The following is a 16,170-nucleotide window of genomic DNA, read 5'->3' as shown; positions in this document are numbered from 1 at the left end:
AATGTATTCTTGTGGCATGGGATTTTAAAACGCTTTTGTTGTCCTTTTCTCTTAATGCTATGGTTTGAGAATATCAGCTAACATTTAATTAGCCTGGGAGATAAAGCTGGATAAGAAACTATAATCTGTCCAGTCTAAAAAAAAAAATATTAGCAAGTGGGGTGGAAATTTCCATAAAAATGGGTTTGAAATACCTATGAGAATCTTGAAAACTTATTCTTATGCTTCATAATGTGCCTTTGTGAATGTTTGCTTTTTGGGAGATGTTTTTAAAATATTTTTTCAGGAATGGGACAGAAATAATAATAATTGATTTTCAGAAAGGCTTACAGTGTGTTTTTGGTATAGGTGCTAACAAGCATTAGAGCTGATAAAGACCAAGCCAATGATGGGCTTTCTTCTGCATTGCTTATTCTCTATTTGGACTCAGCAAGAAACCTGCCCGTAAGTTATATTCTGATGGATACCCTTTTGTCGTGGGTATCTCTTGTGTACTTCCAGCATGGCTTGCTCGGTAGTATGGCACACTGCTTTACTAACACACATTATGCCATGTTTTCTATACTTCCTCTCGTTTCAAAACATGTAATGTAAGGTCCACCTTTCTAGTTATACAGCATTATAGATGTACATTTAATAAAACATTACTCTTTAATCAGTGTGATTTTTCTTTAAAGAATGCTCCTTTCCTGGACTTGAAAGGCTGCATGTTTTTATTACACAGTGTTTTCCATAAATAGTATGGGATTAGCATGAGGAATTTTAAGGAACTAACTGGGAAAAGGCCCACTTCCTTCAGTTCAGGTGAACTTGCTTGCTTTGGTTTAGGGTATCTGTGGTAGACTTGGAGGTACTGAAGTCCTCATTATGAAATTAATACTGTGCAGTTGATGTTACAGTGGCAGAGGACTTGTATAAGAATTCTGTGGGGTTGTCATTTGAAGTGCTGTTTATTTGCTTATGCAAAACATAACAAAAAAATTAATGGTTCTATCATTATATGGATTTTACTGTGGGACTGTGAAATAGCTTGTTTATGACAGCACAGACTGTTTTATAGTTTATTTCAGGTTAGTAAAGTACTGTTCCTGGTTGTAAATGATAGCGGTAATAAAGTAAACCCTACCATAAATAGATATGTGAAGCATAACACTGAGTTTTGCTGTTTTTCAGCATTGCTATTAGATGAGAAATTCTGGAAGTGATGACTAAAATACTAATCAGAGAATAAGTTTTCAAGCCTCAGATTTTTTTGCATGCATTTTGCAAATTTGTCCACTCATCTCCAATTTAAGTTAAAATGTTGCACCAAAGAGAGTGGTAACAAATGAAAGTTTAGTAGCCTAAACAATTTACATCACTGACTAGTGATTTCAGATCTGTTCCAGGGTGTACAGAGCAGTGTTTGGAAGCAGTATTTATAGGTTATAGTAAAAGCTAAAAAGACGTAGCTCATTCGGAACAGGGCCCTACATTGTCTTTTCAGCCTCACTGTATTGAATCCAGGGGAACTCTGTAGCTTAGCAGAAGAGTAGAATTACTCTAGTACAGGGTAAGTGGAAATAGAATAGAATTTTATGGTGTGTTTAACATCAGTTTCAGAATACTGCAACACACAGAAAAAGCCATCTGCCGTCTGTTTTGTGCACTAGATTAAATTGAACCCTTTCTGTATTTCCTTGTTTGCTACTGGATTTTACTCAAACTGCTACAAGTTTAATAGATTTGTTAAAATACACTAAAGCCTCTTAATTAAAATGAATAGTTTCAAGTTCTCTCATCCACAATTTTCAGGTTTTTTTCCATACAACTCTGCTTCTCTGTATTAGATTAGCTTCTCCAGCAAATACTCAGAGGCTTTGTCGTAAGTTTAGTTTTTTCCCTTCCTGTTTTAAACAAGCATTTTGTAACATTGTCTCCCTCCTTCAGAAAAGTTAGGCTGTAAGTCTTGAGTTCTGCCTACTGCTGGGGATAGTATTTTAATTTGTGTCTTAATCAGTACTTCTAATCAGTAGCTCTCTGGAGTGCAGAGAAGAGAAAGGGGAAGTTCTTTGTACAAAGCTGACCAGTTAGGAAATTTGGGAACAGGATCCCAAATGTCTTATTGCTGTGTCTGATGTTCTGTCTACAGTACAAGATTGCCTGTGTGGGTTGAGAATAAGGATGGTTATAGTGTGGGACCTGTTTAACCCTCTTATTTTTTCTTGCTTTAACAGCCCAGAAAAACAGTTGCTACAAATGACTCAGTGTTTAACTTCAAGTCATTTTCTTTCCAGAAATGTGCTATAAAGCATATGATAAAGAGTAACATTGAACACTTGAAAATTCCATTTACAAGTTTACAACAATAAAATAATAGAATACTGTGTAAAATTCAAGTTACCCAGAACCAGATGCAAAAAGGCTTCACAGTTAAGTGGGAGGAAAATATCTTGGGAAGACTTCTTCATGTGGCAGGACTGAAAAGATTCCTCTAGATTCTATAAAGACAATGCTTAGATAATTTCATGGAGCTGCTAGACAAACTGCAGTGAATTGTAGCAAATACAGCTTTTTTTATGGCCATTTGATTCTAATATGGAACAACATTTGCAAGACTAAACATGAAAGCCTGCTGGCTTCTCATGTTGTGTTCACGTTCACTGGTAGGGGTTGTTAGTGTAATAACAAATTTAATCACTCTTTTGGATTGCTTGTATTCATGGTGAACAAAAAGTTCAAAGCCAATGAAGTGTTAAAATTACACTGACCCTTATTAATAGTTTTGAAGACTTTTGTCCACAATTTTAATGTTAGAGCCAAAACATTTTCTAGATGAATAAGTATTTTTTTATTGCCTCCCAAATGGATTTCTTAAGCTAATGCTTATCACAGGTATATTTTTAGGTCTTGTCATCAGTATTGTTTTGTTTGAGCTGTAGTGGATAATTCCCAGCACAGGCATTTCTTTTGCACAGATGCATCACAGTTGCGGGTTTCTGAGACACTGGGGTGATTTATCTGAAATATGTTTAAACTGAAATAGAAATGGTGTAGAAGGTTGGTGACCAAATTTACGTAGTTGGATCTGCTGTATCGATCCAAGAGTAAACTTGGGAAGCGGGTTAATATATTTGAAAAATTAATAAAAAAAACTTGTCACCTTGCTGTGCTGCAGAAAGTCTTTTAATAGATGAAACTATTTGTAATGACAAATATTTACTTACTCTTTGTTTTCTGCTGTTTTCTCTGGAATCCTTTGACTGTTCTCCTTAACTTTTTTGTGTAGTAAAGCTGCTTATGCATTCATTCTGCCACAATCCCATCACTCTGCTTTCTCCTTCCATTTCCATCTTCCTAAGAGTATCTACGAGGGAAACTTTGGGTGTGGATACTTAAAAGAGAGGAGAGCATCGGGACTAGTCTTTTGTGAAAACACTACCTCACTCTATAGAGCACTATTTGTGAGTTCTCTGGTATTATTTGTATTGTACCTTTTATCTGCCAGAGTGTGGATTAGTGCTACTAAAGCCACTCACTCTAGTGGAATGAGAGCATGCAATTTGTTCTGCTGCATGGTTTCAACAAGTGTGCATTGTTTTTGTGCTATTTTTATTGCATTTTAAAGGCTACTTAAATTTCATGATCAGCATATCATTGGGTAAGTAATTAACTTTTTATGATATAAACCCAAGATAAGTTTGTTGTAACAGCTCTTACATTTAAGTTAAATTGCTGATTCACTGAGAAATAAACTGCATACTATACTAGCACCCTGCGTGCTGGTGAATTGTTGGCTTTTATTGCAAAGAAATTAAACTAATAAATATTGCAACCAACATCCCTGTAGTTTCTTTGAAAGGTGATGCACTCAATGTTTGTAAGAACTTGCAACCTCTCCACACTGGCTCAAGTATTGCTTTAAAAATTAGTGTGGTTCTTTGTGCTCCCCAAACTATAAATTCCCTTGTAAATTCTATTTCACTCCATGATGCTCCTTGTTTTGCGAATTCCCAAGCTCCTTTTCTTTTTTTCAAATTAGTCTGTAGCCAGGAAAATCCAGGCTAGGGAGAACTATCAATTAATATTTTTTGCTTGAATTTAATGTTACGAGATTAATGAGCCTCTGAATATCTTACACTTAAATATGTAAACACAACTTTGGTATCTTCAAAAAGAATGAGAATCTGTTCAAAATTGTTGTGGTTTACCCCCAGCCAGCAACTAAGCCCCACACAGCTGCTCACTCACTCTCCCTTGGTGGGATGGGAGAGAGGATTGGAAGAGTAAAAGTGAGGAACCTCATGGGTTGAGATAAGAAGAGTTTAATAATTGAAATAAATAAAGTAAAATAATAGTAGTAGTAATAATAATATACAAAGCAAGTGATGCATGATATAATTGCTCACCACCTGCCCAGCCCAGCCCAGCCCCAAGCAGTGATCACTGCCCCCAAGCCATCTCCCCCCAGTTAACATACTGAGCATGACATCATATGGCATGGAATATCCCTTTGGCCAGTTGGGATCAGCTGTCTTGGCTGTGCCCCATCCTGGCTTCTTGTGCACCTGGCAGAGCATGGGAAGCTGGAAAATCCTTGACTAGTGTAAGCACTACTTAGCAGCAACTAAACCATCAGTGTGTTATCAAGGTTATTCTCATACTAAATCCAAAGCACAGCACTATACTAGCTACTAGGAGGAAAATTAACTCTATCCCAGCAAAAACCAGGACAGGAATAAGAACTCTTGCTAGAGAGAGGTGGGTATGCCATTGTTGATTGTGCAGATAAATTTGATGCTGGCTGGCTACTTTTGGCTCATATCATAAATCTTGATTTAAAAACACCTTCTGCCCTGCCCCCCCCCCCCCCCCCCAGATCCCAGCAAGACCCTTTTCTGTGGTCCTTTCAGTTAGTTTTTTTTGTAGAAGTTCATTCTGAAGTATCAGAAAAGTTACATCCATTATGAAATCTTATTAAAATCTAATGATTAAGAAATGCAGTTCATAAGCTATCGTTCAGTTATTTTGGTATTATAACTGAGAAGTAGTTGCTGTTTCTTTTAGTTATAAAAATAATAGATGCATCCTAAAAAGAATAATAATTAAAAAAAAAAGATCAAAAAGCTTGATAAAGACTGTAGCCCTGATGTTTTTGTTGATCTTAGGGTCTTTGCATTAGGACATGTCATCTACGTATAACAGCATCTGTTTAGACATAGGACAAAATTTTTCAAAACCCCGAAGCGATTTATGAGCCAGAGTTGAAGAGCAACCATTTTAGGATAGCCAGGTCTGGATTTCTTCCACACTGGTGTTAACTACCTTGCTCTGCAGTTGCCAGTCTTGCAGCAAACAAGAAGACAAGATTTGTGGCTGGAGTCCAGGAGAGAGGAGAGGACTGGAGTAGCCCAGAGATAACAACAGCTTCAGCAGTCATAAAACTGCATCTTGTTTTCAGGGCATCTTTAAACATGTGTTATGCAAACATTCACACCTGCAAGTTCAGATATCGAATTGACATGTAACATGAGTTACTGGCGGGGGGGAGTGTTAAAAAGGGGACTTCCTTTATAAAGGGAGATGTCATGGTTCAGCCCCACTCAGCAACTAAACGCCAGCATCTGATGCTGCTGGTCCCCGAGCCACGATTGCTGCCTCCCTCCCCCGGCCAGTTTCAATGCACTCTCTGGGCTGTGCCCCCTCCCCTCCCGGCTTCTTGTGCACCCGGCAGAGCATGGGAAGCCAGAAAAGTCCTTGACTAGTACAAGCACTACCCAGCAACAACCAAAACATATGTGTGTTATCTCAACATTGTTTTCATGCTAAGTCCAAAGCACAGCACTATGGCAGCTGCAGTGCAGAAAATTAACTCTATCCCAGCTAAACCCATGACAGGAGAGTAAAATCCAATACTGTGAGTGCTCTCTGTTCCTTGCTAGACGGTTTTATTGACTGCGGGGAACCTAGATTCATGACACCTAATTCAGACGTCTACTTATCTAAATTTGATTTATCTGAAGTTAAGGAGTATGAATAGTGTTCTTAGTATAATTTCCAAAAGTGAGTAATGCTAGTTTTATGATATATTATCATTAGTTCATAACAATTTTTCTTTTGGTGTCTGTATAACATAAATTATCCATATTTTAAATCAGCTCTTACAAATCAGTGATTGTTTTCTGGTTATCAGCTGAGGATGCACTCACAGATTTAGACACTTTAAAGCCCCAAGCAAGACTTAGTCCAAAGCGTACCTGAATTAGGATCTGCAGCTTATTGCGGTGTGATTTATGGGTTTGCCATTAGGATTTACTGCAAATGTCACTGGCTGTTACAGAATGCTAGCCTGAAGTCTGATTTATTCCACTGTGTCAGTTACCAGTGTAGCTCCTGGGTACCCGTCCCCTTTTTCTGTAACTGCAGAGACACTCAGAAGCACAGCAAGACAATTCTGTCGCCTAAGGCAAAACCTTTTCTTGGCTTTTTATATTGAATGCTCCTTTTTCTTCTCTTAGTTTCCTCCCACCCGGCCTTTCAGCCACCATCCTCATGGACGTGCAGCTCCTTCCCTTGAAACCTGAAGTCTGGCTTAAACATATATTTGCCCCAGCTGATGTCCCTTTTGGTCTGTCCTTGCTATGATTCCAGAGGAATTGAGACATGTTCAATATCCAGGAATCATTGGTTGCCTGCCTTTATAATTGATCACATGGGTTTGTTTTTGACTTTCAGAATTCTTTGAAACAATAGTATAGGGGGGAAAAAAGATGTGTACTGAATATGCAGGTGCAAATGTGAAGGAAAGATGGCCAGTAAGTTGAGGGGCAGTTTAGGATTCAAAATGATCTTGATGAATTGCAGATATGATCTGGAAAAATAAGGTACTTTTCCATAGAGGATGGTTATTGCACCCATATAAATATGGGGTGGAAATAGTTATCTGATGGATAGCTCTGCAGAAATTGATATGTAGTCGTGCTGTATCATGCTGTTATGAAAGACAAATGCCATACTATATATAGAAAGAGGAGTGTAGCCTGTGAGATGTATGGACTAATCCTTCCATTCTATTTAGCAATTACTAAGGCCCTGATTTTGACCAAGCAATTTAAGATCTGAAGTACACCAGTGACGATAATGAGAAAGCCAGTAAGCATGACTAGGAGAGGAAGAGTAAGTAGGATGAGTTTAGCCTTAGGAAGTAAAGATGGGGATGAAAATGATAAGAGGCTGTTGCAAACAAAGTGACTTTTTCATGATTGTCAGAAAAGAAGATACAGTGCTTAAACTCCAGCAAGGCACAACCTGTTGGGCGTTAAAAAATTTTCTAATGAAAAGGATAGTTAAACGTTAGGATTGCTATGTTTAGGGGTATCGTGCAGTGTCCCATCTTTGAAGGTCTTTAAGTACAATAGTAAGTCCCTAGTGTATCATAAATAGCTGTGGAAGATTCCTTAATTTTATTTTAAGAAAAATAATGATTAACAAAAAATCCCACAAAGCCAATTTCATCATATTCTATATTCATTCTGAAATTGAAATTTTAAAGCTCAGCGCCAGGAATCTCGCCGTATGTATTGACCAACTTCAGGATATGACATTCCAAAAGAAAATGTAAAAGAGTATATCTGCACAAAGGTTAACTTTCTCTTCACATTTTAGTCACTTTTGGATTTGAATTTCAGGAAGGCATTTATTTTGTCAGAGCATTAATAATATTAGTTCCTGTTCAGAAACCAGCATGTTTAAAAAGGCCATTATGCAATTTTTTTGATGCCACATGCTACAGCTTTTAAAGCAGAATTGTCCCTTGAAACAAAAATCTGTGCTTAAAGAAGCAGCCAGCCGTAAGTATACTAACTTGAACTCTATTCTTTCAAAATCGTATTTCGTGAAATTATTTCTTAAGAGTTGAATGCAAATTTTCTGTAACATTTTGGTACTTTACACATGTCCCTTCAAGAACAGTATTCTTAAAATAAAATTTAAAAATTTGCTAAATTAATGGAAAGTAGTCAGAGGTTTTGTCCTGCTAAATCAGTTCAAATTCCTATTGTTAGTGTATTTACATGTCTTCATTCAAATTAGTGAAGTAGTAGACCTTCATTCTAGTTAGCATGCGGTGTTTGTATCATTCATCTGCTGAAGAGGCTCAAGTGACTTAGATTTTTATAATCTGAGTCCTATCAATACTTTTAGCATAGTAATTTCTCCCATAAGAGGACTCCTTCACATAATTACTTGACTTGCTGTCAGAGAAGCATCTATGTTGTGAAAATCTACTTAACCAAATTTAAAAAAGGATCATTCAGAAGGCAGTCCATAAGAGTTCAGGCATTCAATAACACCTGTTTTGTGAAGTTTCTTTATTACAGTAAAAAAAACCTGGTAAGGCTAATATAAGTGGACTGAAAGTGAGTATATTAGTTCTAAAGCAGAATACAAACATTCAGGGAGGACAAGAGATAAAAAACCAAAGTTTTGTCAGACCTGATGGCGGTTGTTGTGGTTCCTTCATTGTTTTGTTTCAAAGATTTTTAGGGGATTTTTTTAGGTTGATTTTTTCCCCCGCTTTGTCCTATGTTGTCATGTCATAATTAATTAACCTAGTGAAATTGCTTCATTGCATGACTTATTAACCCTTCCTATGTTCATTCTCTCCTGACATAAAAGCATAATCCATTAGAATTTAACCCTGATGGCTTGAAGAAGGCTGCTGTTCAGAAAGCCCTAAAGGTAAAACTAATATAGTTGTCCATTTAAGGTCACAAAAGTAATTGGAAATGCACAAATGCCTGCAACACTTCTTTTCCAACAGTGGATAGAATTTCTGTTGCCAGATACATATTTAGTGCAATTCCATTTTACTTAAATTTGGTTTCACGAAGGGGTCAAGATATTGGTAAAATACTGTGGTCTGTGGTAAGTTGAATTTTAGATCAGCTCAGTGGAGTATAGACTGCTTTAGAAGACTGGGGGAAAAAACAGCCCTGAGAACTAATTTGAAGTAGTAACTAAGGACCAAAGCTGACATGAAAGCTAAAACATCTTTTACACAGCGAGTGATACTTTATTGCTTTATTGGTCAACTCTGAATGAATAACCAGTAAAATCAATCTCTGACATGTTTTGAAATAATCTTGTTTCTGCTAGACGTTTTTAGATGACATTATATCTTTTATATAAATGCTAAATAAATTTAGCCCAGCTTTTCGATATGGAAGAGACAGAATTGAGAGGCAACCTTGGAAGGCATAAGCCATGTTCTCAGCTGAAGGAACTTGAACAAGAGGCAGTTTCTAGTAGACTGTCAACAGCAAATCTGTCAGTGGCAGGTGTTAGAGGTGCGTTCTATGTGTGTGTACATATTGCGGCCTATTTAACATAAATTAATATCATTTATATTTACACATCAGCATAAGCGACAGGGTCTTTCTGTCAACTTCTGTAGTTTCATCGTTTTATGAAGAAAAGGGAGTTTCAGGCACCTTTTATGGACAAAGAAAACATGAAATGAATTTCACCTACCACTTTTAAACACCATAAGTTGGAGTGTAATCTAGCTTACTTTCTGTTACTTAAACCTTTGTATTCTGTTGTCTTTGATGAGAGCTAAATATTTTTGATTAGAAATCATGAAAAAAAGAAATGCGGCATTCATCCAAGAAAGGAGTGCTTTCTTAACAGCTTTTTTTCTGAAGGAAAGTATGGTTATATGCAGTGTGTCACGTGGAAGTCAAGTAATATTAGTGGAAGTATCATGTCCAAATGTAAGTCCAGATCCAGAAATACCTACAATATGCACACTCTTAAGAATATAAAATATTTCAATCACTTGGTTGTAATTGTGACCTTACATGCATTAAGTAGATTTTAACTAACTTTCTGTTTACATACCTGATCTGTACAATTTCCTACATGGTAGAATTCAAAGTATATTATTAACCAAAATATACCATATTTTCTAGGCCTTTTAAACTGCATTAACACCTGCTTGAGATGATTAACTTTCATGTCTAACTTTTCTTTCTGACTTAAATTTTTATTAGGTTAATTTAAAATTTGTGAAAGAAACATGTAGTTGGGAATGTTCCTTTGTGTGTATAATTTTTTTCTAAACTGATGTTTATTTTCACAGTTTGATGTAATGCTATACAGCTGGTGAGCAAGGCTCAGATATGGCAGATGGTTGATTCTCTAATAATGAGTATTTGGTAAACTGTAGAAATATACATCAGGTACATTATAGTGCATCTTCTTTCTCCCAAAACTGAAAAAGGGGGAATATCAATGTTCTGACATTACATCCAATTTAATAATACTACTGCGATGTAAATAAAGTAAGCTTCCTGAGTTCGTGCTTTCTCCATATCTCCCATCTGCATGCAATATTCATTTTGCAGTTTTAACTATGCTTCATTAGCTTTGGGGGTTGCAATGCTCATTAAAGGATAAGAATTTGCACCTTACCACTTTTATTTGAAGAAAATGGAAGGGAGTGTAAAACTCCTGCTTATTTGTAGTGCTTTGCTTCAGCATATTTAGGGTAGCTGGATGCCTTCGTGTTAATGTGTTCATGGGTTACTAGCCAGCCTGCCATTCAAGCTTATTGAATAAAATACTGAGAATAATCGATAAGCATATAGTAGAATGCATACGATTTGTATTTTTAAGATGCAAACATTTAAGTTTCAGAGGAGAGAGGTTTTGCTTTATTCTGAAGGCAAAGTTTTTGCTTTTTCTTTACCAGTCAGGAAAGAAAATAAACAGCAATCCCAACCCACTTGTTTTGCTGTCAGTTGGACACAAGGCACAGGAAAGTAAGGTAAGTTCCTACCCTTTTTACTTGGCTCTGTCTACAAACATTTGGTGGCTCTGTGTGCTTGGCATTGGCTATCAAGCCACTGAGTATATCCACTGCACTAAAAGTTACCACCAGAACTGAAATTGCCAACAAGAAGCCAAGGTTTGAATGGGTGTGTACTCAGTTTAACCACTGTGAGTAGAGACCAGATTTTTAACTATTTGTAGATGTCCTTCCGCAGTAGATTCTGATCTGCAGCTGGGATTTCTACAGTAGTGATTATATAAATAACAGTGTAGGCAAACAGCAGGCTTCAAAATACTGATCGAGATTTGAAAATTTTCAGAATCCCAGAAATGGGACCACTGAAGATCATCTGCTTTAACTTTCTGTTTAAAGAATGTCCTGAGTTGGAAGAGACCCACAAGGATCATCAAGTCCAACTCCTTTCCCTGCACAGGACAACCCCAAAATTCACACCATATCTCAAAAAGTAGGGACTTAGATTAGCCAAAGCGCTGTGTAGTTCTCAGGAGCTTGTTGTCTAGCCAGGCTACTTTGTTATGTCTGCTGCTTTTTCTGCTTTGAGGTATGGACCACTTCTGTGCTTTGAGAAGGCTGTCCTCTAGCACTCCTGAGCTCCTTTGCCTTCCAAGGTAGACACTCATGGAATCCCTTCTGACAGTTCCTAGAGCAAGTTGAAATCTGCTTTTCTGAAGTCCAAGGCTTTTATTCTGCTATTTGTTTTCCTCATGCCCCTTAGGATCTTAAGCTCTGTGATCTGACAGTCACTGTAGCCAAAGGCTGCTGTTGAAAATCACATCAGCCAATCAATATTCCTCATTTGTAAGCAGTGGATCAAAAGAACACCACTCCTAGTCAATACATCCAATGATCGAGACAACCGTAACACAACAGTGTGCATTTTCCTAGCACAAACTCTTAAACTGCTTGTGCACCACTGTGCTGTTTTCCTAGAAAACATCAGAGTAGTTGAAGCTCTTGGTGAGAACCTGGTTCTGCAGACCTGAGACAGTTTTGAGTCATCTGAAGGAGGTGTCATCCATCTCTTTTTCTTAATTGGGTGGTCTGTAACAGATGCCTGTCGTGACGTCGATCTTGATGGTGATCCCTCTGATTTTGACCCAAGGCATTCAACATACCTGTTGTCTTGTCCATAACTAACCTGTGTGCATTCAAACAGCTCTTTAAAATAAAATAGCAACAGTGAAGGGATAGGTAGATATATGCAATATGGGTGTGGTTTGGGTTTGGGTTTTTTTCTTTCTTTTTTAAAGGAAAAATGTCAGGGAGCCAAAAGGAAGAGGCTCCCTCTCCTTCATATCCTGTCAAATTGGATTCTTCATATCCTTTCAAAAATTGTCACAAAGCCTAAACTAGATCTTATATACAGTCTTAATTTTGATACCTATTAGAGAATGTAGATAGAAATTAAAGTTCTTTGTTCCTGGAGATAGCTTTTTTTAATGAATGCTTTTTTCCTCTCTCTCCCTCCCACAATTAATGGGTTGCTGAAAGTAGTGAGATTTGGCAGTGAATCTTCCACATGGCTACTTGGCAATTAGAGGGAAAAATACTAGTTTCAAGGAATTTCATTGAGTTAGTTCAGCCCTTATAGAGAAGTATGAGGAGAGAGAGAATGTGCCAGTCTGAAGACCTTGCTTTTGTTCATAGACTGGTGTGAAGTAAAGGTTCTTTAGCAGGAGTTTTACTTTACGTACAGCAACTTTAATGCAAAACAATCTATTACATGTCCTGTGTATAATTTTATGTGTGATATTACATATGCCTTGCGTAGGTCCCACCTGGCCTTTGTTTAAATGTCATGCTTCAGGCATTAATTTTGCAAAGCCAGAATGAAAAATGTGCTTAACTCTTGCCACGGCTTTATTAGACAAAAATGTTTCACAGTTTGTATGCTTCCTGTTCTCTAACTTTAGATTCGATACAAGACCAACGAACCCGTGTGGGAGGAAAACTTTACTTTCTTTGTACACAATCCCAAAAGACAAGATCTTGAAGTTGAGGTATGTTGTCTCACTTCCTTTAGATACCTTTCTTTTCTAAGACATTTTAGTAGTAACATTCAGACATTACACGCTGTTATGAAATGAGACTGAATATATTGTGAACACCATTAAAATTATACTTAAAGTGGATTTTAAGACCAGGCTGTGAAATGTTTATTTGCATTTACTACTAAGAGGAAGAAAAATTATAACCAGTCTCTCACTAGAAGAACATAGTTGATGGATGTCTTACTTCAGAAAAAAAAAAATAAAAAGGAAAAAAAATGAAATTTTGATACCTGTTTTGAACCTTAACAGTCTTAACTACTAGCAGAAATTGCTGTTATGTATGGCTGATTTGTTTCCTCTCTCATGCCAAGGGAGCCTTTGCATTATCCAAGTACTGTATCCCTTTACTCTGCTGACATGTCATTTTCTTAGTTCAAAGAGACTAAACTGTAAGTGACTACTGTCCTAGTTACTATTCCTCTAACAGTTGTGGGAATTCATTTGCACACAGACCGTTTGGAAACCACATAGTTGTTTTGATCAAGGGTCAAGCAGACGTAGATATGGTTAATTTTCTGCCTTGCTTCTGCCATAGAAGATAGGAATGAAGAAAGTAGGCATCAAGTATGTTTGCTATTTCCTTCTTCAAGATCTTATGATCAGGTTTAAGAACAAACTACCTTTCATATTGTTTGGATTTTTTGTTTTTAAATAAAATTGTAATTTCCTTTCCTTTCTCTGAATTCTACCAAAGCAGATGATACAAAATGTCTTAGTTTCTGTGTTTCTTCAGGTGAGGGATGAACAGCACCAGTGTTCTTTGGGGAACTTCAAACTGCCTCTAAGCCAGTTGCTGGAGAGTGAAGATTTAACTATGCATCAGCGGTTCCACCTGAGCAACTCTGGTCCAAACAGCACTATAAACATGAAGATTGCACTCAGGGTACTCTAAAACTTTTCCCTTTGTAAATATCTGAAAGTATATTTAAGACTGGTCTTAAATATACTTAAATATTCTGGTCTTCTAGCTTTATGAAGAAAACAGTACATTTCCTGGGGTGTCACGATGCCAGGCGTTCTTAGTTGTGGCAGTGCTATCAACTACACAAAGATAACCTCTAATTTAAATACATGCAATTTAAAAACCAGAAAATTATCTGAACAAAACAATAATCAGCTGCATTGATTAAGACTGAGGTTCCCCGTGGCTTTAGGTTCATAAGTCATGTTTGCAATCTGAATTCCTTCAAGTCTCTTATGACTCAGTAGGCTACAGATCAGTGAAATCACATTTGTCTTACAGAAATGGAACTGAGGTTGTGATGGTTTAAAAAGAATAAAGTTTATAGGGAAAGGAAGTACCTTCATAGCACTAGAAAAATTCAGACCAACTTTCAAGCACATTGGAGTTTTGAAGATGAAACTTGCGTACCTGAAAGCTGATTTTTCTTTTTCCACAGCAAAATTACCTGGTTTAATAAGGTAGTGAGCTTCTGTTCACTTCCATTGTTTGTTCATTCCCAAAGCACTTTCTTGCTTGCTCGTCATTAAAAATGAAAATAACCTTTAAAGTAAGGACAATGAGAAGAACTTGTGATGTAGGATTGAATTTCAAAAGATTAGAAGAAAAAAAAATTATAGAATATCTTTCCCAGTGCCTGGAGCTGCAAAGTAATAGCACTTGCACCAGAAGTGTGTAGAGTATGAGAGGGAAACAATGAGGAGAATAATTCTAAATGAATGGAGAATTTCACATTGGTTTATAGCTACTGCAGTTGCTGCAAAGAAGATGGAGCTGTTTTGCTGTGCAAAAGGATTCCTGTTGTACAGTGAATGAGTATAAGTGTGAATATTTTTGGTCCTGCATTAGTGTCTGAACTTAACAACTTGTCACCAACCAGTACTCTTGTAGAACAAATTTGTCAGTCTTTTTTATACTGGAAAATAGTAATGTTATATGTATTTTTGCTATATCTAGGTCCTTTCTCTTGAAAAGCAAGCAAGATCTCCAGATCATCAACACTCAGCCCAAGTAAAAAGGCCATCTGTTTCCAAAGATGCAAGAAAATCATCTTTTAAGCCTCAGGTTCCTGTCTCGCCGCCACCTGATTCAAACAAACCTGTTCCAGCTTCCCCAGTGACTGACAGTGATAAAAAGACTGATACAGCTGAAAAAAGTCAGCCTCCCAATGCCAGCCCTCAGTGGCCAACAGATCTCAGCCGAAGTTCCTCCAGTCTTCATGCCTCTAACTTCTCTTATTCTCCCAGCCACCTCTCAGTCAAAGAACCCACTCCTAGCATAGCCTCAGACATATCTCTGCCTATTGCCACACAGGAGCTACGGCAAAGACTACGACAGCTTGAAAAGTACGGTGTTAATTACTTCTTTTTGCAATACACCTAAGTTGATTTATATAAAATGTCCTCAGTGCAACCACAGAAAGAGTGCTTAGTTTGCATTTCTGGAATATTTTTCCTGTTGCAGTTTGAGCCTGGCGTTTGAAAATCAGTCATTGTGATTTTCTGCTTCTTCCCTGTACCTCAGTTAGACAGATTCTGCAATTAGAAGTTACCTTAACATTGCGATGATCTGCAAGATGAAGTCCACCTTGTTCTCATAGCTACAGTGTGCAGTACTAAAAAGAGCAGGATGGCAAGAGGGAAGACTAGTTTTCAATACAGGTTTAATCACTTTTCATGGCAATAGTTGCCTGTTTTGCCACTGAATCCTATTGGCAATAGTATTAAGCCAGTTAAGCTGAATATAGCTAGTCTTTTAAATTACTCAGAGGGATAGTTGACTATAAAGAATGTTAAATGAATAGTCAGTTACTGTTCAGTTAATGAGGATTGCTGCAGCTATGCTTTCTTTAATTCTCTAGGTTTTTTTACCTGCCTCAATGGGCAGCTATACTTACCAGTAAAAATAGCTGAGCAGCCGTTCTGCTCTGAATAGGAGAATGGAAACCATTAATCCCTATTCATGTAGCTCCTCTGTGAAGCTAAGTAGAAAGGTTTTAATTTTTTATTTGTAAGGGATTGAACTGATTCATCTTTTTCTCTAACAGAGCTCATAGAATCAAGAGAGTAATACAGGTTGGAAGGAACCTCTGGAGGTCATTGGTCCCTCTGCTCAAAGCTAATCCCCCTTCAAAGTGAGATCAGGTTTCTTGGGCTTTTCCAAACAAGTTTTTAATATCCCCAAGGATGGAGGTTCTATAAACTTTCTCAACAATTCCAGTGCTTAACCACTCCGCTGTTGTTGCTGTACGCTTCTATGGGAGAACTTATCTTGGGCCGCATATCTCCGGGACACTACCCACCCTGGGGACAGTGATGCACAGA

At 37.3% G+C, this 16,170-nt stretch overlaps 1 protein-coding gene across 2 annotated transcripts in view; it reads left to right on the top strand.

Annotated features, from left to right (window-relative positions):
- Nucleotides 1-16,170, top strand: part of ESYT2 (extended synaptotagmin 2) — a 93,248-nt gene that overhangs the window by 70,599 nt on the left and 6,479 nt on the right. The window contains exons 13-18 of one of the 2 annotated variants that reach the window (XM_075082389.1): nucleotides 349-444; nucleotides 8,656-8,718; nucleotides 10,733-10,807; nucleotides 12,748-12,834; nucleotides 13,619-13,768; nucleotides 14,804-15,192. In XM_075082389.1, the coding sequence (XP_074938490.1) occupies nucleotides 349-444; nucleotides 8,656-8,718; nucleotides 10,733-10,807; nucleotides 12,748-12,834; nucleotides 13,619-13,768; nucleotides 14,804-15,192 (860 nt within the window). The remainder of the gene's footprint in view (nucleotides 1-348; nucleotides 445-8,655; nucleotides 8,719-10,732; nucleotides 10,808-12,747; nucleotides 12,835-13,618; nucleotides 13,769-14,803; nucleotides 15,193-16,170) is intronic. The other variant, XM_075082388.1, reaches the window with a different exon arrangement.

This window comes from Phalacrocorax aristotelis, chromosome 2, assembly GCF_949628215.1.
Source record: "Phalacrocorax aristotelis chromosome 2, bGulAri2.1, whole genome shotgun sequence".
Taxonomy (NCBI): Eukaryota; Metazoa; Chordata; class Aves; order Suliformes; family Phalacrocoracidae; genus Phalacrocorax; species Phalacrocorax aristotelis.
The sequence above is the reverse complement of the archived record's forward strand: the minus strand, read 5'-3'. Positions and strand labels throughout refer to the sequence as shown.